The 24,391-nt window shown below is 36.1% G+C and overlaps 1 protein-coding gene and 2 pseudogenes across 1 annotated transcript; all 3 read right to left on the bottom strand.

The window, feature by feature from the left end:
- Positions 1-11,375: 11,375 nt before the first annotated feature.
- On the bottom strand, positions 11,376-13,066 carry LOC115987584 (protein LURP-one-related 7-like). Its single transcript, XM_031111165.1, has 3 exons — positions 12,843-13,066; positions 12,291-12,500; positions 11,376-11,558 (listed from the first exon to the last, which is right to left on the bottom strand). Exons 1-3 carry the CDS (start codon positions 13,032-13,034, stop codon positions 11,436-11,438), a joined length of 525 nt encoding a protein of 174 aa, XP_030967025.1. The 5' UTR covers positions 13,035-13,066; the 3' UTR covers positions 11,376-11,435.
- Positions 13,067-14,002: 936 nt separating this feature from the next.
- LOC115986241 lies at positions 14,003-15,415 on the bottom strand (annotated as a pseudogene).
- Positions 15,416-18,722: 3,307 nt separating this feature from the next.
- On the bottom strand, positions 18,723-20,106 carry LOC115986242 (annotated as a pseudogene).
- Positions 20,107-24,391: the final 4,285 nt, after the last annotated feature.

Consider the following 24,391-nt stretch of genomic DNA (forward strand, 5'->3'; position numbering starts at 1 on the left):
TTCCTCGCCGAGTGTTTTATGAGAGCATGAAGTCCTTCCGTACATAAAAGGAAAAGGAAAGGAGATAGTGGGTCTCCTTGTCTAATTCCTCTCTTTGGATAGATCATCCCAGTTGGCTCACCATTCACCATGATAGAATACGACACTGATTTCACGCAACTCATCATAAGAGCTACCCATCTATCACAGAAACCCATTTTTTTCCAAAAGCCTCTCCAGATACACCCATTCCACCCGATCATAGGCTTTACTCATGTCTAATTTGATAGCCATAAACCCATGCTTCCCTGAATTATGTTGCTTCATATGGTGAAGGGTCTCAAAAGCAACCATAATATTGTCTGAAATAAGTCTTTCCTTAGCAAAGGCAGATTGATGTTCAGTAATTAAGAGAGGTAAAAAAATTTTCAATCTATTTGCTAAGACCTTAGAATAAATCTTGTAAAGGACATTACAAAGACTAATGGGGCGAAACTCAGACACATGTTCAGGATTAGCAATTTTAGGAATGAGAGTAATGAGAGTATGGTTAATCGGTTCGGGTAGGGTACCTGAATTCAACCATGAGAGGATGGCTGAAGTAACATCATGTTGCATCGTCACCCAAAAATGTTGGTAAAACAACGAAGGCATACCATCCGGACCCGGAGCCTTTAGGGGAGCCATCTGATTCAAGGCTTCCTTAACTTCCAATTCTGTAAATTCCTTCATCAGTTCCACATTCATCTCATTAGTCACCCTGCATGGGATTTTCTCTAGAGATTCAGCTACAAGGATCGGATTGGAGGTGGAGAAAAGGTCTTTGTAGTAACTTTCCATCACATGCCCTATTTCCTCTTGGTTGGTCAACCAGGCTCCATTTCGATCTCTTATCCCTCTGATTAGATTCTTTCTAAATCTCTTTGTAGCCTTGCTGTGGAAAAAAGTTGTGTTGTTGTCCCTTTTGCTTAACCACAGCACCCTTGATCTTTGACACCACATCCTTGATTCCCGATCTTGTAGAGAGTTAATCTCCTCTCTCAGACTTCTAACCCGAGTATTATTCCCACTCACCATAGCCTCATTCTTAGCCAATACAAGTTGTTTCTTCTTAATCTCTAACTCCCTTCTCACGTGCCCAAAGTTGTGCTTATTCCACCATGTTAACTCTTGTTCACATTTAGCCACTTTTTTCAGAATGGCTATGCTTAGGTTCGGCTCCCTTGTATTACTCCAAACTTCCTTGACCGTTTCACCACATGTTAGATCCGATAACCACATTTCTTCGAACCTAAAACATCTCTTCTTCCTAGGTTCAGGCAACCCTAACAAATTGATCAAAACAGGAGAATGATTCGAAGACATACAGCTAAGATGGTGAATTCTCGTACCTGGGAATTTTTGGAACCAAGAATTTGTAGCCAAGCATCGATCCAGTCTTATTCTTATAGAATGCCCATCAGCATAGTGTTTCGCCCATGTGAATTTAGGCCCCACATATCCCATATCCATAAATTGACATTCATCGATCACATCTCGGAACAGTTGCATTTGATTGTGATCTCTAGAAATCCCACCCCATTTTTCCTCTTTACGAACTATTTTATTAAAATCTCCACCACAAATCCAAGGAATATTCATTCTAGAATTTAGGCTTCTCAATTTGCTCCATGCCTCACTCCTCCTATGGGTTTCGGGCTCGCCATAAAATCCGGTGAATCGCCAAGCATTTGCAGTGTTCCCATCAATGACCGTGTCAATAAAATACCTGTGAGAATCTATCACATCAACATTAATCGAATTTTTCCAAAACAAAACTAAACCACCGCCTCTATTTTGCCTTGGAACCACCCATTTCTGATCAAAATTAATCTTACTCAAAGTACGATCTAGCCTTGCTTCATCTGTCCATGTTTCGGCTATAAACACGACAGAGGGATCTTTTGCCTGTATCAAACTGACAAGCTCATTCTCTGTACGTGGATTCCCAAGTCCACGACAGTTCCATAATAACAGACTCATTGCTTCTAGCAGGACTGGTTACCAGCCTCTGCCAATATCTTATTTTTTGTTGCACCTCCCTGTGAAACCCTTCTTTTTTTGGGTAACTCAGTTTGGTTTGAGCCACTTCCTAAACTTCTTTTCCCTCCCACTGGCTCAGACATACATGCATCAGCTACCAACCCAATTCTAGGAATTCTTTTCCATGTCCCCTCCACAGACCCGTGACTGACCAAAGAATTTGGAATATCTGCCAAAGGTACTCTAGGAGAAAAGGACAAGTGGGCTGGCCTTGATGGTGTACACTGCAACATGGCTTTCTTGATATTTAGGTGGCCCACCAAATTTTCCTTTCCCATGCTAACTTCAGAACCTGTTGCCCCTACACTTCTAGAATCATACTTTCCTATTTCTTTATCTATCTCACCTAATACATCTTCAAAAGTCTGTCCTGACACCATTTCTTTGGCTGACCCAACATGTTGTATTGTCACATCTCCCTTTTTCCCTCCCATAGTTGACTGCCTTGTATCTTGAATATTTGCCTCCTGTAAATCCGGCTCTTTGTTTTCTGCCTTGTGAACATCAAAACCTTCCTTTTCCAGCAAAATACTTTCTGGTAGTGTAAAAATATTTTCGGACCTTACAATTTCTGGCGCAAGCTTGCCTGACCGGACCACCACCACCGGTGTTTGCTTCGCTATTCTGGGCTTTGCCGTCGCTGCATCAGCTTTTTTAGCATTGAAGATTCCAGGCACTTTCACCACATACTTCCTAGATGGGACAAACGGTGCTGCCTTCAACCAGGGGCCGAACTGCTGTGACTCAGGCAGAAGGCTTCCTTCACTTTCCACCCATAGTTCGCAGTCCCTATTTTCATGCCCCAAGCATCCACACCAAAAGCACAAACTTGGAAGCCTCTCATACTTGAAATGCACCCACAGTTCCTTACCACTGTCAAGTAAGACCACTCTTCCTCTGCTCGAAGGTTGGGTGATATCTATTGTAACCCGAACCCTCATAAAATTATCTCCCTCTGATTCTGCTTCAGTAGTCTCTTTATTCACCTCACCAATCGCTTCACACAACTGTTCGGCAATCTTTTTTGTCCGGAATCTTATTGGAAGATCATGAACTTGCACCCAAATGTCACCTTTTTAAACTCCATATCTCCTACGTCCATTTCCCTTCCATACCGTTGCAAGACCATTAAACGTTTATCAAAACTCCAGGGCTCAGCTTCCATAACTTTCTCCATCTCGCTCTTATCATCAAAAGAAAATAAAACCACATGGTCACTTTCCTTTTTAATTCTGAAGCCGTTTTTCGATCTCCAAAGGGGAGTGAAAGTCTTTGCTATGGCGTCTATATTAAGAGCTCTTTTAGTTAAGAATTTAGCTGCTACAATAAACTCCGTTTTCGCCTCCTCCTCCTTGATGCGAAAGTTTGATCCTTCACATTCCGAGAGGGTTAGGCTATTCCAAGTTTTTGTGAGTTCTTCCATTCTAATCTATTATCTGTTTCCCAAAATCCCTGAAGAAAAAAACCAACAAAGCCTTAAGGTAAACTTGTTACCTTAAGGGACACAGACACCTTCAAAGGAAGGGACACCAGTTCTACACTCTAGGGGACCTCAGATTTGAACTTCACTAGCAGAGAGAAACTTAAAGGACCTCAGATTTGAACTTCAAAGTTATTGGGAACCCCTAAAATATATCTGCGCTCATTTTTTGTTTTTGTTTTATTTTTTTTTTCCTGAATATAAAGGCCTTTATCTTTTCCAATACGGAAGGGGATTAAAAAAAAAAAAAAAAAGAAACTTTTACCATTCATATCTTACCATATTTTGGAATTAGGGTTTGTAAGCGGCGGAGTTTGGGGCCCAAGTCCAGCAAGCAGGCGATTCTGGCCCAAAAGATCCTCAACAATGAATTTGTAGAAAGTGGGTCGTAGAACTAGGTCTTGACAGAGCAAACGTAATTGTTAGTAAGCCATGCAACCATTTGAACGTAGGGATGTTTTATTAAGTTTCCTGGGATAACAGTCTATGGGACAATATCTTATGCTTTGTTTACAGAACTTCTCTCTCTTTCTCTCTCTTTTTCTTCTTTCTTTTTTTTTCTCCCGTCCCCCTTAGTCATGGGGACTTTCTTCTCTTATATATCATCCTTAAATTGGTAATGGCCCTACACTTGTTAACCATCTGGGCCTCTACTTGAGTGTCTGTCTCATAGGACACCCCCCCTTTTCTGTGAGTTGCACTGGCCAAGATAATACTATTCTCCTGTCTTTTCTACATTAATGCGGCTGGAAAAGTAGCTTCCTTGTATTTAATGCGGCAGTTGTGGTTGCCCCCTGAGCATCTAGCATTTCCTCTCGATTTGGGACGATTTCCCACCATGTGAAGGGTGTGCGTTGGACTCCCATTTGGTGCGTCCGAGGAGACACTCCTCCTCGGACGCCTCTTAAACAAACCCGGCCCGGCCCAACAGGGTTGGGCTGGAAGTCCTCTGGCCATGTCTTCACTTCCTGTTATGGCTGGACTCCGCATGGGTACCAAGGCCCACGGTTGACTGATGAATTTTACCCCCACAGAGTTATTATGGCAAATTCAAATGTAACTTGTGGGTTTAATTTAAGCAAAAAATAGTAAAATGCAATTTATGGCTGCTAATTTTGCCCAAAAATCATTGGGGTCCAAAGAGAGTCCTTAACCTTAAAGAATTAAAATGATTTTTGAGCAAAGTTACTAATTACTATACTAAAATAACCATTTTCAAATTTAAAGTATTAAAATGTGTTAATTTGAGTCCTTAACCTTAAAGAATAAAAATGATTTTTGGGCAAAGTTTCCGTACTAAAATAACAATTTTCAAATTTAAAGGATTAAAATGTGTTAATTCAACTAATCACATTTTTTCATACAAATTGAGCGGCGAAGAAAGATAAAAATAAAATAATAAATGTAATGTGTTCACTTAGTAATATGTAATTTTTACTAATTTAATAAAAAAAATATTATTATATTCATATACAATAATGAAATAAATAACTTATAATATACTTTTGAAAAAATTAATTCCTATGCAATACAAGCAACACAATAAAATCGCGCAAATTACGTTTTCAACTTTTCCATTTTCTATACTAAGCACACGTAATAAAAAACTATAATGTTTTCTATTTTCCTGTTTTCCCATTTTTCCTTCCTCCCAACTATTTTTGTAACTTTATCCTTTCATACAAATGGACTCCTAATTATTAGAGCTAGTAACACAATTTTGACAATAAGTAATTAAAAAAAAACTAGATAATACATTTTACCAAAATATTTCATAGACTAAATTATAATTTACACCAGTGAAATTTTGATTATACTCCTAGAGTTTTGCAGCGCGTCAGGTAAGATGGATAATTTTTATCATTTCTACTCTGTCTGTACACTCCATTTGTTTCGATGAAAAACCTTGTGTAAAGATAGTTTTCCATGTTTTTCAGTGTTTGGTTGCATAAATAAATATGAGTTAAAGAAAAGTTATCTTTGGTCAACATAAAAAGAATGACTTATTTTTAGAGATTGTTTTCTACTAAGGGTGCGTTTGATTCGACTTCAAACGAATTTCGGAAATCAATTTCCGGAAAATGGAGCGTTTGGCTGTGACGGAAAATATTATTTTCCGGAAATTGATTTCCTGTTGACCGAAATTTGAAGCCTTGACCACGGAAATGAATTTCTGCCTTCATTTTCACTTCAATTCATTTCCGTGGCTTGCAAAACGCAGAGAGAGGGAGAGAAAAAACAGAAAACACAACACGCGAGCGAGAGAGAAAGAACAAAAAAAAAACAATCTACCTCACACCCAGAGCTCCGATCCGGCGAACAAGCGAGAGAAAGTCGATTCTAACGCACCCCAAACCGTGATCGATCCAGCAACCCAGAGCTCCGATCCGGCGAATGAGCGAGAGAAAGTCGATTCAAACGCACCCCAAACCGCGATCGATCCAGCAACCCAGAGCTCCGATCCGGCGAACGAGCGAGAGAAAGTCGATTCAAACGCACCCCAAACCGCGATCGATCCAGCAACCCAGAGCTCCGATCCGGCGAACGAGCGAGAGAAAGTCGATTCAAACGCACCCAAACCGCGATCGATCCAGCAACAGACCGGTGCCGAAATGACCACCGCGCCAAATGCCGCAGACCCACGGTGAGTGACAGCTCAAACTCACACCGATCCGCCACACACTCACCTCACCTCCGACCCACACATCCGATCCACTCACCTCACCGGTCCACACGTCCGATCCGCCACACCGATCTCTTTTTTTTTCTTTTTTTCTTTTTTGAGAAAGCCCGATCCGATCACTGAAATATATATATATATATATATTTCTATTTAGTTGTTTATTTATATAAATATTTATATAATTATTTACATGTTTTTATTTATTAATTTTTGTATTATACATTGTTTATAACTGTGTATTTGTGGGTAATGTATATCAAAATTTTGGGACTTTTCTGATTGCAGGTTATTTATTAATTTTTTTCAATTATCCATTGTCGATTAAACTGTGTATTTGTGGATTATGTATTTGAAATTTTGGGGCTTTTCTGATTGCAGGATATTTATCAATTTTTTTAATTATCCATTGTTTATGAAACTGTGTATTTATGGGTGATGCATATATCAATTTTGGGGCTTTTCTGATTGCAGGTTATTCCCAATTGGTTTGTGGTCTGAAATTTTTTTTTAGAATTTTGGGGCTTGACTGGTTATGCATGATTGGTTTTTGCTGTTATTTTTATTAGAATTCGGTTATGGGTTATGTGTAGAAATTTTGGGGCTTCACCCATGCTTGGTGTTATTATGTTCTTGCAGATCAATATGTGTGTGTTTAAACCTTCATTGAAGGTGCTTTGGGTATATAGGTGATTATAAATAGAATGTACTGTGATGGTATTGTGCGATATCAATGTGTAGTTATCAATGTGATGGTATTGTTATAGTGTAAATAGAATGCAATGTGATGGTTTGGATGTTATATGTTTGTGGCTGATTTTATTTATGGTGTAATCAATAGCATACTTGTTTACATACCTCTTAAACTACAATGTTTGTGATTTTGTTAGATGAAGAAAAAAACCAAAGCCGCAATTCTTGCCTCAGTTGCATCTGTCCTCCTTGTGGGGGTTGCATTGTTAAAGAAATTACGACGTAGACGTAGAGAACTGCCTAGGGCGCCTTATGTTAACCATGCCGCCGAGAGAGAGGAATACATAAATAGTGTTTTGCATGGAAGTGAGAGACATTGTGTGAATCAACTTAGGATGAAGCCTATAGCTTTCCACCACTTATGTCACACCCTCACTGAGGGGGAGCACGTACGTCCGACTGTTCACATGTCTGTTACGGAGCAAGTGTTCATTTTCTTGCACATTATTGGTCATAATGTGAGGTTTCGTGTAATGGGTAGTCGGATCTATAGATCAACTGAGACTGTTCATAGATACTTCAAGATTGTCCTTAGGGGGGTCCTGAAATTATATAGAGCTCTAATAAGACTGCGTAGCGAAGATACACCTCCAGAGATAAGGAATAGCAGAAGGTTTTACCCATATTTTAAGGTAAATATTGCGACTTGTGTGTTTTTGTAAATTGTGAAGATTTATGTAATTTTAAACCATTATGTTTGTCGAAAATTAGGATTGTGTTGGAGCAATAGATGGTACACATGTTCGTGCATCTGTGCCACCTGAAATACAAGGAAGATTTCGTGGTCGCAAAGATGGAACCACGCAAAATGTGTTAGCTGCCATTAGTTTTGACTTAAAGTTCACTTATGTGTTGGCTGGATGGGAAGGCAATGCACATGATTCACGTGTATTAAATGATGCATTTGCTAGGACAGGGGGATTTTCAATTCCCAATGGTATTACACGATTACTTCACCCTTTTGGTTTGTTAGTTTAATAAATATTATGTGTTTTCCTAAACATAGTAGTGATTTGGTTTTTTTTTTTTAATATATGTAGGTAAATTTTATTTTGGTGATGCTGGGTATGGTAATAAAAATGGAATATTGTCACCGTATCGGAGTGTACGATATCACTTGAAAGAGTTTAGTGATCGTCCTCCTGAGAATGCGCAAGAATTGTTCAACCTCCGACACTCTTCATTGAGAACTACCATTGAGCGAGGGTTTGGAGTGGTGAAAAAACGTTTTCGAGTGTTGGATGCAGAACCATATTGGTCTTTCCCAACCTAAGTGAAAGTAGTGTTAGCGTGTTGTGTGGTTCATAATCACATTATGGGGGTTGAACCAAATGACCATATTATGGAAGATGCAATGAACCAAGTAGAGCTTAGTGACCACCAACAAGAAACACAATCCCATCGGGAGTCCGTCGAAGATAGTAGATCATGGAATGCTAAGAGAGATGAGATATGCCAAGCCATGTGGTCTGATTATATCAGGAGTGGAGAGTAGTATTTTATTTAGATTTCTATGATTGTATTGTGTTTTTCCTTTTTGTTTTTTTGTAAAGACAATGTATGTAATATAGACTTTTGGTGATGTAATGAAAAAGAATTTTTAGCATTACATTGTTATTTGATGGTATTACATTGTCATTTCCATAGTTAGCATGTTCCATTCTGTTGTACACATTCATAAGCGTGGTTGTATGTGTGTTTGATTTGTTATTCATGTTCCGAGCGTAATTACTAAATGCTATTCTGACTATACTATTTTCATATGTAGTAATGTCAAAGGGCAAAGAAAAAGTTGGTGGTAGCAAGCAATTTAGGTGGCTGCCACCTATGCATGAGATGATGCTAAAAATACTTACAGAGGAGGCTGGAAAGGGCAATAAGCCCTCTAATACTTTTAGGGCCGGCTCCTTTGCTCTTGTAGCAAAGGAGATAACGGCCCATTTCGGGGTTGAGTGCCACCCTGTATTTGTGGAGAACCGGATGCGGACTCTAAGGTCCATGTGGGCAACTATTCAAGAGCTTAGAAGGAAGAGTGGATTCGGTTGGGATGAAAATCTGAAAATGATAACTTGTGACGCTAAAACCTACCAAGAAGAAGTTATGGTATGGCTTCCAACTATATTTTCTTAATATAGATAATAATATATGTTTTTGCCTTTTATATGAAATTTATAGTGTCATTCTTTTTAGAATTCCATTGCTTTTATAAGGTTTTCCAAACATAACTTTCATGTCACCTTACCTATGTATTATATCTATACATATCTATGCATTTTCATCTATCTATATGTGTATATGTGTCTGAGCTACAATTTTCTTTGGTAAAGAAAAGATTGATAATGTTAGGAAAGTGTGCATAATAGTAACATAATGTATTTACTTGTTTCATCCTTATTTGAGAGTTTTTTTGCATTACTTGTTTGATTACTGAGAAAATGTAGGAAAAAGTATGGAGTATTTGCTTTAATTGTTATTGTATAGTCTTTTATATTGAATTTATGAGAGAAGTTATTATTGCATTGTTATACACGTTCTTTTCTCCCTTACAGGCACATCGGAAGCATGCCGAATATCTGAACAAAAAAATTGAGTTTTACGATGAATTAGCGATTGTGGTGGGAAAGGACACAGCCACAGGTGGCTTTGCTAAGTCCGGAGTGGATATCGAAAATGAGCCAGATAATGGGGATAATGGGGATAGTGCAGAGTTTGTTGCAGATAATGTGGAGGAATGTGTGGCTGAAAAGGGGAAGAACGCAAATGAATCATCCACCACTGGGTCGGGAATTTCCAAGTCCCGCAAAAGAGGGCGTGCAGCTTCTAATGTTGATGATAGTGTGCTGACTGATCTGTCTGATCAGCTGAAGGAAATAGCTGGCGCTCTGAAAGAAATTAATCGGGGCCCAGTAGATTATACAACTTTGTATAATGAGGTAATGGCTATGATGGCGGAGGGATATAGCGAAGATATGCTCGCTACTGCCTTCAACCATCTTTGTGAGAATGAGAAGACGGCACGTGGATTTTTAGCCAAGAATGCTAGGTTGAGGAAGCTATGGTTAGATGGTTATTTTTTCTCACAAATTTGATTTGCTTATTTCATGTTGACTGTGATGGTAGATTTAGGAATTAACTTATGTTGTAGTATTAATATTGACCTATCAATGTATTATATATGTACTCTTTTGTATTATTGGGACGATACAATTGCCCAAATTATGTATTTGTACTGTTCAGATACCACAAATAGGTATCATTTTTGTATGCCATTGAGGTGTAATGCCAATGGTGAACGATTGATGTGGCTGTTTTTATATAAATATTATGGGGTATATTCGAATGATTATGTTTGATGTTATAATTTTCCGTAAAGTATTGTTACAGATATGTATAGGGAATGCAGGTTCTTGAATTTTATCTATAAGAGTAAAATATAGCTTCAAACTAGTTATTTTTAAGCTCTAACTCCAGCTCGATTATGTTGATCCAAACTATTTTCCGTAAAGTATTTTCCGAACCAAACATGGGAAAACGTTTTCCGTAAAGTATTTTCCGTAAAGTATTTTCCGTAAAATATTTGGACGAATCAAACACCGGAATTAAATTTCCGTAAAACGATTTCCGTAAAATATTTGGACGAATCAAACACCGGAATTGATTTTCCGTAAAACGATTTCCGAAACAGCCAAACACCCAAATACATTTTCCTTTTCCGGAAATTAGCATTTCCGGAAAATATGTATTTTCCGGAAAACGATTTCCAGCAACCAAACACAGCCTAAATTTTTTTGGAAAACAATTCTATCTCACAGCAAGTTAAATAAGGAAAGTTATGAGATTGTTTTTCAACTCATTTAAAGTTGTTACCAAACATTGAAAAATAAGATAGTTTTATAGAAAATGCTTCTTAGAAAATGACTAATTTTCTAGAAAACATCATCCCAAAACAAACAGAGCAGTATTCTATGTCATTCCTTGCAACTCTTTTTTTTTCATGCTATTTTTGACTCTCAATTAGCCAACAGTGGAAAAGCATTTAGAAAAAGAAAAAACATTGTCCTACAATTGTGTCAAGAAGTGGGTTTTTTTTTTTTTTTTTTTGATAAGTAAGGAGGTGATAGTAAATTGCAAACAATACTCTCTGGCATGCATGTAGCTCTGTCTCTACCTAGAAAAGATATACATTAAGGCAGATGGATATATATATATATATATATGTATTTTGATAATAGATGGATAAATATTAAATACACAACCGGAAGGCATAATTTATGATGTTTTTTTATTTATTAATCTCTATGCATGGACGTATTTGTGTGGAGTGATAACGTGTAAATGTACATGCTAAATCATCCTTTTCTTTTCTGTCCAAAAAAAAAAAAAAAAAAAAAAAATCCTCAGTTTCTTTAATTATAAAATAAATTTAAAAAAAAAATTCTTTTTTTCTTTATTCTATTATCTTCAATCTAGAAATATTACAACCAATGCCGCAACCAAAGCATGATCATCAGATCCAGGAAATATGGTTAGTCGAAATTTATTCCTTTTAGCATAAAGTTGCCGCAGCTTGTACATGAGGCTAGTCTGCATCAAAACATAAGAGTGAGACCTTATGTTAAAAACTAACGTGAATAAAATTGTAATTATAAAATTAAGCAGAAAAAAAATATAACCAATCTACAACATTTACATTGCAGCAGCTAGTGGCTCTTGACAAATCTATGAGACATAATTTTAAGGAATGACAAGATGAAGAAGCATGAGATAATCCATGACAAATATGAAAAGAAAAAATTCATGCATGAGAAATTAGATAAATCTATTGCAAGATGAATAAGACCCGATAATCATGCCATTCTGTTACCTATACATATAACTTCCCCAGCAAGAGTAATGTAGTTCAACTGTTCAAGTTGAGAGCTCAACAAGATACACAAGGCCACAAAAGAAAAGCATGGTTTAAAAGCTCAGAACATAAAGCAAAAATCATGTATCCTATCGGAGAGTAGCTAATTAAGCAGTTTGTTGAGCAATGCTATTAAATGTGCACCAAGCACATATTGCTTTGTCCAGTTATCCAATGTATGCTGTTGTTAAAAATCTTCAATAATTTCTAGTCTATACACAAATCACACACACCAAACATGTACTTAAACTTCCGGTAAATAACAAATTATGGGGCCGCAAAGTTACTGATCAGGCTTAAAACAATATGTCTTTGTTGCAATTTTCAGTAAATTCCACAGAATGCAAAGCAAATCTGATTTATTAAGGCTTCAGTTTTCAATGCTAGCAACATTTATCAATTATTTGTACCTGAGCCACAATGTCATTGCCTCTGTAGATAGTGCAGGACTTGTGGAAAGGACAACCTTTCACTTTTAACTTAGAGGCTGAGTCTTCCCCATTCTCACCAACAAGAAATACCTCTAACTCTGTTCTGGTGAGCTTGTTCACCGTCCTCTGCACTCTGAATATACACTGCTTTTGATCGTCTTCACCCGTGAAGCCTTGCCACGACCCATTCTACAACAACAGCCATTAAACCAATCAAAACCCATATCCAAAATTAGAAATTCAATCACATATAAGCCTCCTTAATTATAGAGTTATTTGAGAATTTTCTAATTCAAACATTTGCAGTGTGCATTCTAAACTACGTAATTTTTCAATCAATAACCAAAATTCAAATTGGCAAGTGTTTGACCTTCAAATTTCAATAATATTATCAATGCTTTCATAGTTTTAGCTCATCAACAAAAATGGAAAATAAAAACATGTTGGTTTAGACATTGTTTCAAACAATTGGTGGGCATTGCAAATTAAACGCAGAACCAAAAAGAGAGACAGAGAGAGAGAGAGACTCACGCGGCAACGGTAGATGGAGATTAGGGGATTTCCCGTGGAATGGAGGAATAGCCTCTTATTTTTAGGTGAGGATTGACGGTTGAGTCTGAAAGTAACATTACCAGAGGCATCGGCGAACCCGAGATCGGCACCTGTAAGGCCTGGATGTTTTTTCGACACAAAGAGATCCACCGGGATCGGCGAACTGGTCATGGATGAATTGTACGGAAAATTTGGAACGCAAAATTGTTAGAAGCTAACGTTCATTCTTCAAATCATTTTTTTTCTATTATAATAAATAGGTATTGAATAAAAAATTTATTGAAAGATGAATAATTGTTAAAAAAAATAATAATAATGAATGAAAAAATAATATTTAAATGAAATAGAAAGTTTATTGATAATAATAAAATTTACTTTTCATTATCTAAATAGTACAAAAATTTGATGACTCTGCTAGAAATGCTCTTAACTTTCCCTTCCTTTTAGTTGTTAAGATAATAAGATTGGGCCTGTTTTTTTTTTTTATTAGTTTATGGCTGCCTGGACTAGCTTCACGTTTGTTTGGGCTTCAAGGTTTTTTTTTTTTTTTTTTTTTTGGGGGTTATATTTAGGATTTGTTTTGTGTTTTTTTGTGGGTGAGTCTTATTAATAAGCCTTATGTTATGGTTGTGCTTAAATTTTTGTTATGCTTGTGCTTAATTTTTTTTTTAAAAAATTTAATCTTGTGTTTATATATATATATATATATATATTAGTTAGTGGTAATATATTGAATAAGTCTTTATTTATGCAAGTTGAGATTGCTAAAAACTTGTTATTGTTCGGTGAAACTACAACAGTACTTTTTATATAAATCAGGTTTTATTTCTCATTTGCTCTATACTTGAAAGTTATTTTTTATTTTAGTCTTTATAAATATATTGTTTGATTAAAAATGTCTATTAGAAAATATGTATCTAGATATGAAAAACTTAAAAAAAGAAAAAAAAAAAAAGAAAAAAAAAATTAATTGAGTCTAAAAAAAGATCAATGGATAAATTTGTTATTAGTAATAAACAAAATATAATACAAAATTTAGATGAAAATATCACAAATGAGCAAGAAATTCACCAAAAATGTTAGAAGATAATGAAATTTAATTAGCCAATTTGCATCTCAAAAGGTAAGAAAAATATATTTTAAATGAAATATATTATAATGGCCAATTTCTCACTATGACTAAGAACCATCTCTTCCTTTATGTGATCATCCACATTTTGCATAACCATGCTTGTGTTAGGCAAATATCCACTATTCTTCATCTTCTTAACAAGATTTTTCAAGTAATTGTATATCTCTTTGTTAAGGGGATGAGACCCATCTCCTGATTCAGAGCTATGGACTTTTCTATCTATCTCAATCCATGTACATGCCTTTGTTTTTCTTATTTCCCTCTTTGACATCAATTTTCTCACATTTGCTACATCTTCCAAGTCCCCAATAATTCCATAGAAGTTGGACAACAACATATAGGCTCCTGCTTCTTCAGGTTCCAATTCAATTAATCTCTGTCCAACAGTCTTTGCTAGCTCTACATTCATGTGAGAACAACATGAACTAAAAAGCGCTGTTAGAAGCTTTGCCTCTAGCTTAATTGGCATCCTCTCCACAAAATTATGAGCCTCCGTAAGATGCCCAGCTCGTGCAAGTAAATCCACCATGCATGTGTAATGCTCCATCATGGGTGTGATGGAATATTTATGTACCATGGTGTTGAAATTCACCCACCCTTTTTGAACTAATCCAGCATGACTACATGCATATAAGGTTCCCAAGAATGTAATCTTGTTTGGGACAATGCCCTTCCTTTCCATTTTGTCAAATGCCTCAAGCGCTTCCCATCCCAAGCCATGTCTTCCATAACCCACAATCAAAGAAGTCCATGAAACTACATTCTTGATTGGCATGTTCATGAAAAATTAGCACGCATCTTCCATGCGTCCACATTTAGCATACATGTCAAAGAAAGCATTTCCAACAGGTAAATATAGTTCAAACCCGTATTTAATCACTAGCCCATAAACTTGTTTACCATTAACCAAAGCAGCAAGATCAGCACAAACTGAAAGAACATTAGACATGGTCATAACATCAACTTCAGCTCCCTCCATTCTCATTTTCTTGAACAAAAACAACTCATTCCTTCCTTCTGAGTTTTGAGCAAGCCCTGAAATCAGTGAATTCCAAGATCCCATGTCGCATTCAGACATATTATCAAAGTCATTGCATCCGATGTCAAGTGACACCGGCATGACCCAAAAATCATGCTATTGTTTACAACATCTCTTTGAGGCATTTCATCATAAACACGGCGTCCTCTTTGATATCAATGCATTTACAGTACACGTCGAGAAGGGAAGTCATCAAAATCATATCTTTGTCAAACCCATGTTTGAATACTATGCAATGAACTTGCTTGCCATCTTCTATGGTACCATGTCTCTCCCACAGCCCATTACAATTGCTGACAGAAGAATCTCCGTGATTTTAAACCCAGCTCTTTGAAATTGATGGAATGTAAATAAGGCCAGACGAATTCTCCTTGTGTTATAAAAGAATTAATCCTTTTAGAATATGATAAATTTTTCCAGAAAATATCTCCCACTAATCCGCGTTTCTCAGTTTCTGCATAAGTAATGGTGGCTCTGAAATTTGTATTACGTTGAGAAAAGGAGGGCAGAATGGAATCTTTGAACAAAGTTTCTCTCAAATTCCGTATATTTTTATATTGAGCATATGTTTAGGAATAACTTATTTAGTTTTTTACTAAAATTTTTTTGTTAAAATTGTACTAAAGTATACTTGTACCTTGAAAAATTTTGAAAAACTAAAAAAAAGGAAAAAAAGTGTGAATTTTGAAAATCTAATCGTTAAAATGCATATTCTTATTATATCTTTTATGCTTGCAAAATTTCAAGAAGATCAAAGATCAATTACTATGTTATCAAATAAATGTTAAAATTTCAAGTTCTTATAATCTAAAATTGTATATAAAAAATAAGTTCATTGATGGAATAATAAATAACATCCGATTTGAATGAAATTTGATATACATGTTAAGAATATGAAATTCAGTGGTTAGATCTTTTGGCTAAATATTGTTTAAATGCGAGTTTATTTGTGATATATGTACTGTTCAAAGTTATTTAGCTAAGTAAAGAGAGAGATAAATTTTGGCAATATCATTACCGAAATTGTGAGAAAAAGCAAGAGAGGAAAGAAAAATGATGTCCTCGAAGAGAGGAGAGAGAAAAAGTAATTTCGACAACATCATTGCCAAAAAATATTTGCTGCCCAAATTTTGGCCCGTGCTTGATTGTCTAGTTGACCGACACTAACCAAAATATAAGGAGAGAGGAGTGAGAAAAAAAAGTTGAATTGTGGCAATCTCATTGCCGAAATAGGAGGAGAGAAGAGAGAGTAAAAATTAAATTGTGGCAATTAAAGTTCCAAAATAGGAGGAGAGGAGAGAGGAAAAAGTTGAATTGTGATAATCTCATTGCCGAAATAGGAAGAGAGAGGAGAGAGAAAAAAATTGAATTGTGGCAATGTCATTGCCAAAATAGTAAAAGAGAGAAAAACAAATTGATTTGAAGCAATCTCATTGTTGAAATAGAAGGATAGTTTGGCTTGTGCTTGAATCGGATGATACAATTATACAAAGATTTTTTAGCTACAGGATTTAGGCATGTTATTAGTTTTTCTTATCCCATTCTTGTATGACATGGTGGCTTGGGCTTTTTAGCCCAAAGGGCTCAAATTGAAATCTTGCACTGAAATGTGGTTTAGTTTTGTAAATTGAGGAGGGACCTAAATCTTGCACTCAAATTTGAGGAGGGACCTAAATTTTTAGTTTTGTAAATTAATAAACCTGGTCATTAATAGTTGTGCTACTGATAAATTCATTAATAGTTAAAACTAGAATTTTTTTGCTGAAAATATAGAAAAAAAAAATTGAAAAATAAGCTAAATAGTAAAATGAGACTAATGAATAGTATCAAAAAGTACAGTGAGATTTATAAATAGTAGCAAAAATAAGCTGAAATTACAAATAAGTTGAAAATTTCAGTCCATCCCAAATGATCTCTAATCTAGCAAAATAATGATTGAGGCATTTCTCTCCTATGTGAGATTGAGCAAATCCGTGCAGGTGGGAGCAAGGGTCGACCCTGCCCATCCCAAAGCGGACAATACCTGATTGGGGAAAAATTCATTCCTCCCACAATGAGAAACAAAAATCCTGAAAGGTACTACCAACTTACCAAGGGTCTTTCCTCAAAAAAAAAAAAAAACCCAATCAAGGGTCAATAAATTTTTTTTTTTTTTTTTTTTGGGGTCAATCTTTGGCATAATGAAGTAGGCCCAATTGGGATAAGAATTGGTTTTTCAAGAAACAATGATTGATTATTGAAATTTTTTAAAATTTCAATCTTTGGTACAATGAAGTAGGGCAAATTAGGTAAGAACTCGGTTTTTATCCTTTATATTGTAGACTAAATAAATGTGTTCAATTTTGTACACTTTACAAGAATAGTGAATATAAATATATAATTGTCCATTACCAATAATGATTAATTTTTTTATCATCTTTAGAAATTAAATCGTATTAGATATTTGCAAATAATATTATAAGTGAATGATTACAGCCAATTTGATTGAAACATTTCAAATTTGCAAATTGCTTATCATGGATAGCAAGAAAAAAAGAAATGTAATTTGTTGACCTATTTATATAATTAGTTTTTAATTCTTAACACAATTTTGCTATTGCAATACAAAGAATTTATTTAATGTTCATTTTATTTTTTTCATATCATATCATATACTGTATAATAAAATTTGAATCTCAGAAGCATGGTTGTGCTATGTAACTACTTTCTTTTTGCCATTAAACAATATTACCAATAATAGAATTTACGTTAAAATTTACCTAAGTTTTAAGAAATTTAAAATTCTACTTCAACTAAAATTCATTTAGAAAAAAGTTCCAATAATGAAATATTCCTTTTTTAAATAACACTCCGCCTTAAATGTTGCATTTATATAAAGTTACAAACCTTAAAAAGGGAAGAGTGTCATTTCATGAAATGTTTGGAGAGGAGTGTTAATTTGTAAAACCTCAAGAAATGGTGGTGTAATTAGTACTAAATATATATTGAATAGTAGTGAATTAGCTTGATAATTTATTATTGACCTTCCATATAAGTATATTCATTTTGCATGAGGATTCTTCATACATTTGATTTTTTTTTTTTTTAAACTCTTCATCCATTTGATTTGGAAGATATTCAAGCACCAAAAGTTGAATAAAAAGTAGGTTCCAATTAGCTCAATTAATAAAGTCTCTAATGGTTGTATAAGAGATCTGGAGTTCAATTCTCACCTATATCAAGAACTGATTAGTGTCTTGGTCTGATAATAAAGAGCTATCATCAGGAGCAAACACCATAGGTTGAAACTTTCTAAAAAAAAAAAAAGTTGAAAAACTAACATCATATGTTTGGTTATTCAAGTACGAAGAACCTTGTTGTAAAAAAAAAAAAAAAAAAAGTACGAAGAACCTCTTACTAGTTGCTAAAAGATAATTCTAGTGAAGTTTGAACCCTTTTCTTTAGCTTATTGAAAAAAAAAAATAATAATAATTTTAAAAAAAAAAACAAACAAACAAACAAACTTCACATAGATATTCAAGCATTACTTTAATTTTCACAACAATACAATACTTAAGCACGAATCTAATTCATGATGTCCAACCACGGAGTCTATTGGCATTGTTCTTGCTACCACTTCAAATATTTATGTCTTCATTGTGTGCACAACAGCATCCAAATTTATTTTTTTGGGAGCAGACAACATCATTTACAAGAGCTTGAGAGCGTCCATTTCTTCTTTAAATTTGGCCATGGCAGTGCTGGGAAGGGAAAGAAATAACCTAACCCCACCTTTCATTGAAGCATCCACCTTGGAGGTGGGGAGGCAAGAGCACACACATATCTACATACCCTATCATGTTCCATGGCAGGGTTTTCATGTTCACTGATTCCATTCTCCCAAAATCTACATTTTCCAGGAAACCCAGTTGCCTCCAATCTATTAAAACCATGACTGCAACATCATCTTTAAACTTTATATCAAGTTGTCTGAATCTTTCTAACATGTGTAGTGAGGTCATTATGTAATCAGCGGTGGAAGTACCTTTTTTGCTCTCTTTTATAAGCTTCGCCACATTAGAGAGTGGTAGTTCATTAAGCTCACCACCTATTAGCTCCAATGCTTGAGACACAAAAGCATTCCCATAATACTCATCTGGCAAAGGTGGATTCAATAGTTTCCTTATCCCCATAACCAACCAGAAATTGGTTCTCCCATCTGAGTTCAATTTTAAAGCTCTAAAACTTGATCTCCAAACATAGGCACCTAGGACCTCAATAGTGGTGAAACTTTCATACAAATTTTGTGTTCCGAATTCCTCTGTCAAACTCATTTTGATTCTTTTTATACTTTCACTACTTACATGAAACCATTCGTGCAAGAGGTCTGTTGTTGGCATATATGGTGAAGTCACTAAAGAAGGCCCATCCGGAAACATTAATTGGAAAGGCTCCTTAGTAGGTGTTGCCACTGGTCTTTCCCTCTCCCACACAGGTTTCACCGAGAGCTCACTATTTCCACTTGCAAGCTCAACCAGAGCTTGAAAGAACTAGGATGCACCGAATCCGTCACATATGGAGTGTGACAAGCCCATCCCAATTGTGCAACCCCCACATGAAAATTTGGTCACCTGCAAGACAAGAGGGTGGTAAACTGAGTCACCTTTAGAAGGTAAATCAAGGACAAGCTGTTTGGATACTTCAACATTAACCCCATCTAGATAATTAAGGGAAAAGAGCTGATAATTGGCAGCTGCCACTAAGAATGACACTCCATCTTCATTGCAATTGATATGAAGTTTTCCATCACTATGCTTTTCTAGCTTGCCTGCTAGAGGATGATAAAAAACCAAAGCCTTGGAGAAGGCTTCTTTGATGACATAAGCTATGTCTGCTTGCCCATCAAAACTTGAGGTGCAATTATGATTATCATAATAAGAGGAATCAACATTTGATCGATACACATGAATAGTTTGGCAAAAAATCTCAAGGTGGGGATCGTTGTCAATGCTAGAAAGAGAAAAGAGTCTTGAAGATGTGGGTTTCGAGGGTTTTACTAGCACAACATTTTCCCTATCAAGTAAAAAGGGCATGTGATGTATATGGTTGTTTTCCATGGAAGATTAAAGTAGGTGTAAGACTCTTAGATGAGACTAAAATGTGGGAATGCTTCTCATTTATATATACATTGTAGGGACTTGGCCCAACTAACTAAGAATGGCTCAGGGAACCAGGCCCAAGGCTAGTCCAGACCACCGAGGTTGCCCCAGGTAACTGAAACTGGCCCAACACTTTAGGGATAGACCCAGCCCAATGACAAAAATGCAAGGGTATAAGGTTGGGGGACGGTTAGATCTCAGGTTAGTCAGGTCCAATACCGACTAACAAGCTAGGAGGAACCAATGAAAGGACAGTCATATTCAAGTCGGTTCCCCGAGCACTATAGTGCCTTGGGAAGTTTGCTGCCAAACGCTATTTGACGTCAGGAACAAGTTTCAAGAGAATCCTCAGAAGAAATCACTTTTCTTGGGATTCCAAGCAAAAGTGAAATTGTATAGGGATTGGTGCATAAGTAATAATTTGGAACCCCACTAATAGGAGACTATAAAAGAAAAGATAGGATGATGGGAAGGGGGTTGGTCGAAAAACACAGGGAAAGGAATTCAGAAAGGGAAGTGAGGAAGAGTGAGAGTTAGAGGAGAGGTCAAAGAGGGTTAGAGTTGGACTGGTGGCAAGGAAGGGGAGGAGTTTGGGCTATCAAGGCAGTGTTGGAGGTAACATTTAGTAGGAGTGCTAGGATACCTACCAATAAATAAATTGGGAGCCCAAATTCATCATCCCGCAGGGAATTACTAGGGGGATTAGGTACCACATATAGTATAGCCATCATTCTCCGTTGGAAAGTATATTTTACTTTCGATGTTAATGAACACCAAAAATCAAGAGATTGATTTGTAAAAGAAAATTATGAGATTGATTATTAGAGAAAATCATGGAATTCAGACAATTAATATGCAATTCAAATTATGTTTGACTATTATGTGTAATCTCATTATAAATATGGGGCTCTTGTAATGTGTTTTCAAGTTAAGTTATTCAAGATGTGTAGTCTTTTGGCCTTTGTTGGTGTGGTGGTAGGCCGTTAGGCCAAATCACATTTGTTCTTTCCTTTCTTTTCTCCTTACTTTCGCTTCCACATCTTCTACCATTTTCCATTGTTCTCTTTAATTTTCACATTCTCCTTGTCCATTCATTATGAAAATATGATTAAGGTCCCTAAACTTCAAATATGAAGATGCGATCATTAGAGCATTTGCACCAAACAATGTAAAATAACACAAGGGCTCAATTTACACATCCAAGCTCCAAAATCATCCACATCAATCAAGTTAAAGTTGTGTAAAATAGCATTGTTGCTACAATAATCATGTACATATATATAGTTACTATTGCTTTGTATTTCAATAGTTTCTTCTCTCTCTCTTTCTCGAAAAGCCTCCATGACTAGACCTTGTAAGTCACTGCTTGCCTTTTCCACATTTAGTACTGGTTTTCCTTCATTTCTCTTAGTAATCCCTCTCTGATCTCACCCTCACTCTCATTCAATCTCGCTTTATTCTTTTTGCACCAAGCTCAACGATAGCCAAGCCCACGTGACCACAACCACCGGCAATAGCGGTGGTTCATGACCATCATTCAATCTCGCTATTTTTACACTCTCTTTATTCTCATTCTTCTATTTTCTCTTTGTTTGGTTTGTGGGTTTGGGGATTTAGATTTGCCTTGATTATTAAGATATGATGTTGCTTACATGTGCTTGGTTTGGATTTTGATTTCAAATGTATTTGGGATGTTCTATGAATCTTAAGGGAGGAAGTTGAAGGAGAGAGGATGTAAAGAGTGAAATGAAAAACTTGGAGGAACTATTTATAGAGCCAGAACATTTAATGAACCAGAAGGCGGGAAAGTCCTTTTGGCTTCACTTTGCAACCCTCCACACGCGCGGGCACGAATCATGAACCGTTAGGTTATGATGACGGTTAAATGTGATAGCCTGGCATAATGCTTTTTTTGAGAAAGTATTGATGGCTGTCTCGTCCACTCAGTAGCCGACGATTGGGCTTCTCAAGGAACCACTAATGCCAATCACTATCCTTGATTCACTCTTGGTAGCCGGGCACGAATCAAGGGGGGCTATTGTACGGGCCTGGGGACCTGGCCTAGTGGCCCAGTACGCCACCCCGTTCCTTTTTGGACCTATCACCTCGATCCGAACACCTTAGGGCCCAATCCGGGCCCAATAGCTGAAATGAGATTATGCTGTCCCAGGTACCTAAAGCAAGCCCCTCCTAAACTTCTTTAACTTGGTTGGGAGTATCATAGCTCGGAGATGCCCTGTACTCGGTTGCTTGGAAGTGCCTTAGGGAATATCATTGCTGAGCGGTCTTTTAAAGGTGGGAATCAATTCCAATGCCATTACCATCTTTCTCGATGGAACATCCACTTAGAAACGATAAGTTTGGACCCCCCCTTCACACGAGTAAGGAAATAATCATGACACCTCCACTCACCTTTAGCTATAAATAGGAAAATGGATTGAGAAGAAGGGGTTGGCAACTCCAGAGAGAAAATAGAGAGAATAAGAGTGACTATATCAGGAGAAAAAGAGGGTTTACGAAAATGAGTGCACAACTGGGTCTCCAAGCAAAATATTACCAATAGTAGGAAACACGAAACCCACGATATAAATATATTGTGAGCCCAAATACAGGTTGAGCCCGTTAGCCATACTTTGGGTGTGCATAACTACATTTTGGTAGTAGTCAATTTGATCCAAATTATTTTCAAATTGCAATCAATTTAGTTCCTACTATCAATTCAATATAAAAAAATGCTTATGTGGCACACATCGTGCACAATTGGCATAGTTGACGCTGACGTGACTAGTAAAATAATAATAATAAATTTAAAAATGTCACGTTATCATTTTTAAATTGAAAAAAAAAAATTACTTTTTCAAATTTTAAAGGTAGAAAAGAAAATTTTAGGAACATTGTCAAATTTTCTTGTACTTTTTTGGCAACCAAACATAAACACAAAAAAAATCTTATTATATATAGGAATAAAGAGAAAGTCAAGTTATATTTGTATAGTTCCTGGAGTGTAATAGATTTGATTGCCTAATTAAATTCAAACACATATATGCATTGATCAATGAAAAATAAACAATATTATTTATTTCCAAGGAAAATTTGCCAATAACTATGTCTTTTGAATTTAATTGAAAATTTTAAAGTGAACTACAACTTATAATGAACTTCTTGAGTTCTAATGTAGGTGAATGAAATGAACTGAAAAATGAATGATAATGTGAGAAAAATTAACTTAATTTGAAATAGTTACCCTCTAAAAATAAATCAAAAAAAGAAAGGAGAACTTTAGAGAAGACGTTGAGAAACTTGCATCATTGATGATATATCAAACTCTTGTAAAAACAATATGTGACTAACTATTTTGTAACTAATTATCTATGCAAATCTTGCTCTTCTACTTTGATCATATCCATGAATTCACATGCATTCATGTCATGTGTGATGTTAGTAGGTTGGACTAGCTAGGCTTGGCTTGGGTTCATCACATACCAAAGTTGTACCCACTAGAAATGAAGTTATTGAAATTTCCATGTGAAACAATCTTATAAGCTGACACATGGAGATAAATTTAACTTACGACTTCTCCAATCAAAGCACAGAGATGGTTATGAATGCGTTACTTGTGGGTATGTCCTATGGCCAGAAATGTATTGGCATTGGTTAGGAGTAAATTTCATAAGTGGAGACATGGAGTCTGGTTGTGACTTGTGTGGACAGTGGACTGCTATGAATTTCGAACATGCACGTTTGGCTGCAGATCGACTCGTTGCTGCATGACTACAACAGAGCAGCTTCGCATTCACTGCTAGTATTTCAATGGTGGACACTACAGAAATAGGCAGATACTGGAACCACAAAGCTAGCAAAATGCTCAGCAAGTGTGAAAGAGTATAACTGATATGAGCTAATTTGCGTTCTGTATCTGGTCTGCTGAAGAAATTTTTGGCTATGTACATGGTGGTTATGGGTTGTAAATCTTATTTATATTATCGTCAATAAAGGTTCGGAAAAGAACTTTCTCCCATTGAATTCTCCGATTCCTTCAATTTGTTTTTTTAGTTAAAAGTGAGTGATTAAAAACAAATAAATAAATCCATGCTACGTGCTACACTGCAAACCCATTATGACTTGGAATTACAACTTCTAGAAAAATTTATCTCATGCCTTGTGCAAATTTCAACTTCATCCACAGGAGAGACCAAACACCACTACCACCACCCACGTC

Source organism: Quercus lobata, chromosome 4, assembly GCF_001633185.2.
Source record: "Quercus lobata isolate SW786 chromosome 4, ValleyOak3.0 Primary Assembly, whole genome shotgun sequence".
NCBI lineage: Eukaryota > Viridiplantae > Streptophyta > Magnoliopsida > Fagales > Fagaceae > Quercus > Quercus lobata.

Bases quoted from the DNA above. Each gene is read 5' to 3' on its own strand.
- LOC115987584 (XM_031111165.1), bottom strand. From the start codon at position 13,034: ATGACCAGTTCGCCGATCCCGGTGGATCTCTTTGTGTCGAAAAAACAT. The intron at 12,501-12,842 runs GTGAGTCTCTCT...CTGTTGTTGTAG, and splicing joins TCTCCATCTACCGTTGCCGC to AATGGGTCGTGGCAAGGCTT. The intron at 11,559-12,290 runs GTACAAATAATT...GTTTTGATGCAG, and splicing joins GCAATGACATTGTGGCTCAG to ACTAGCCTCATGTACAAGCT.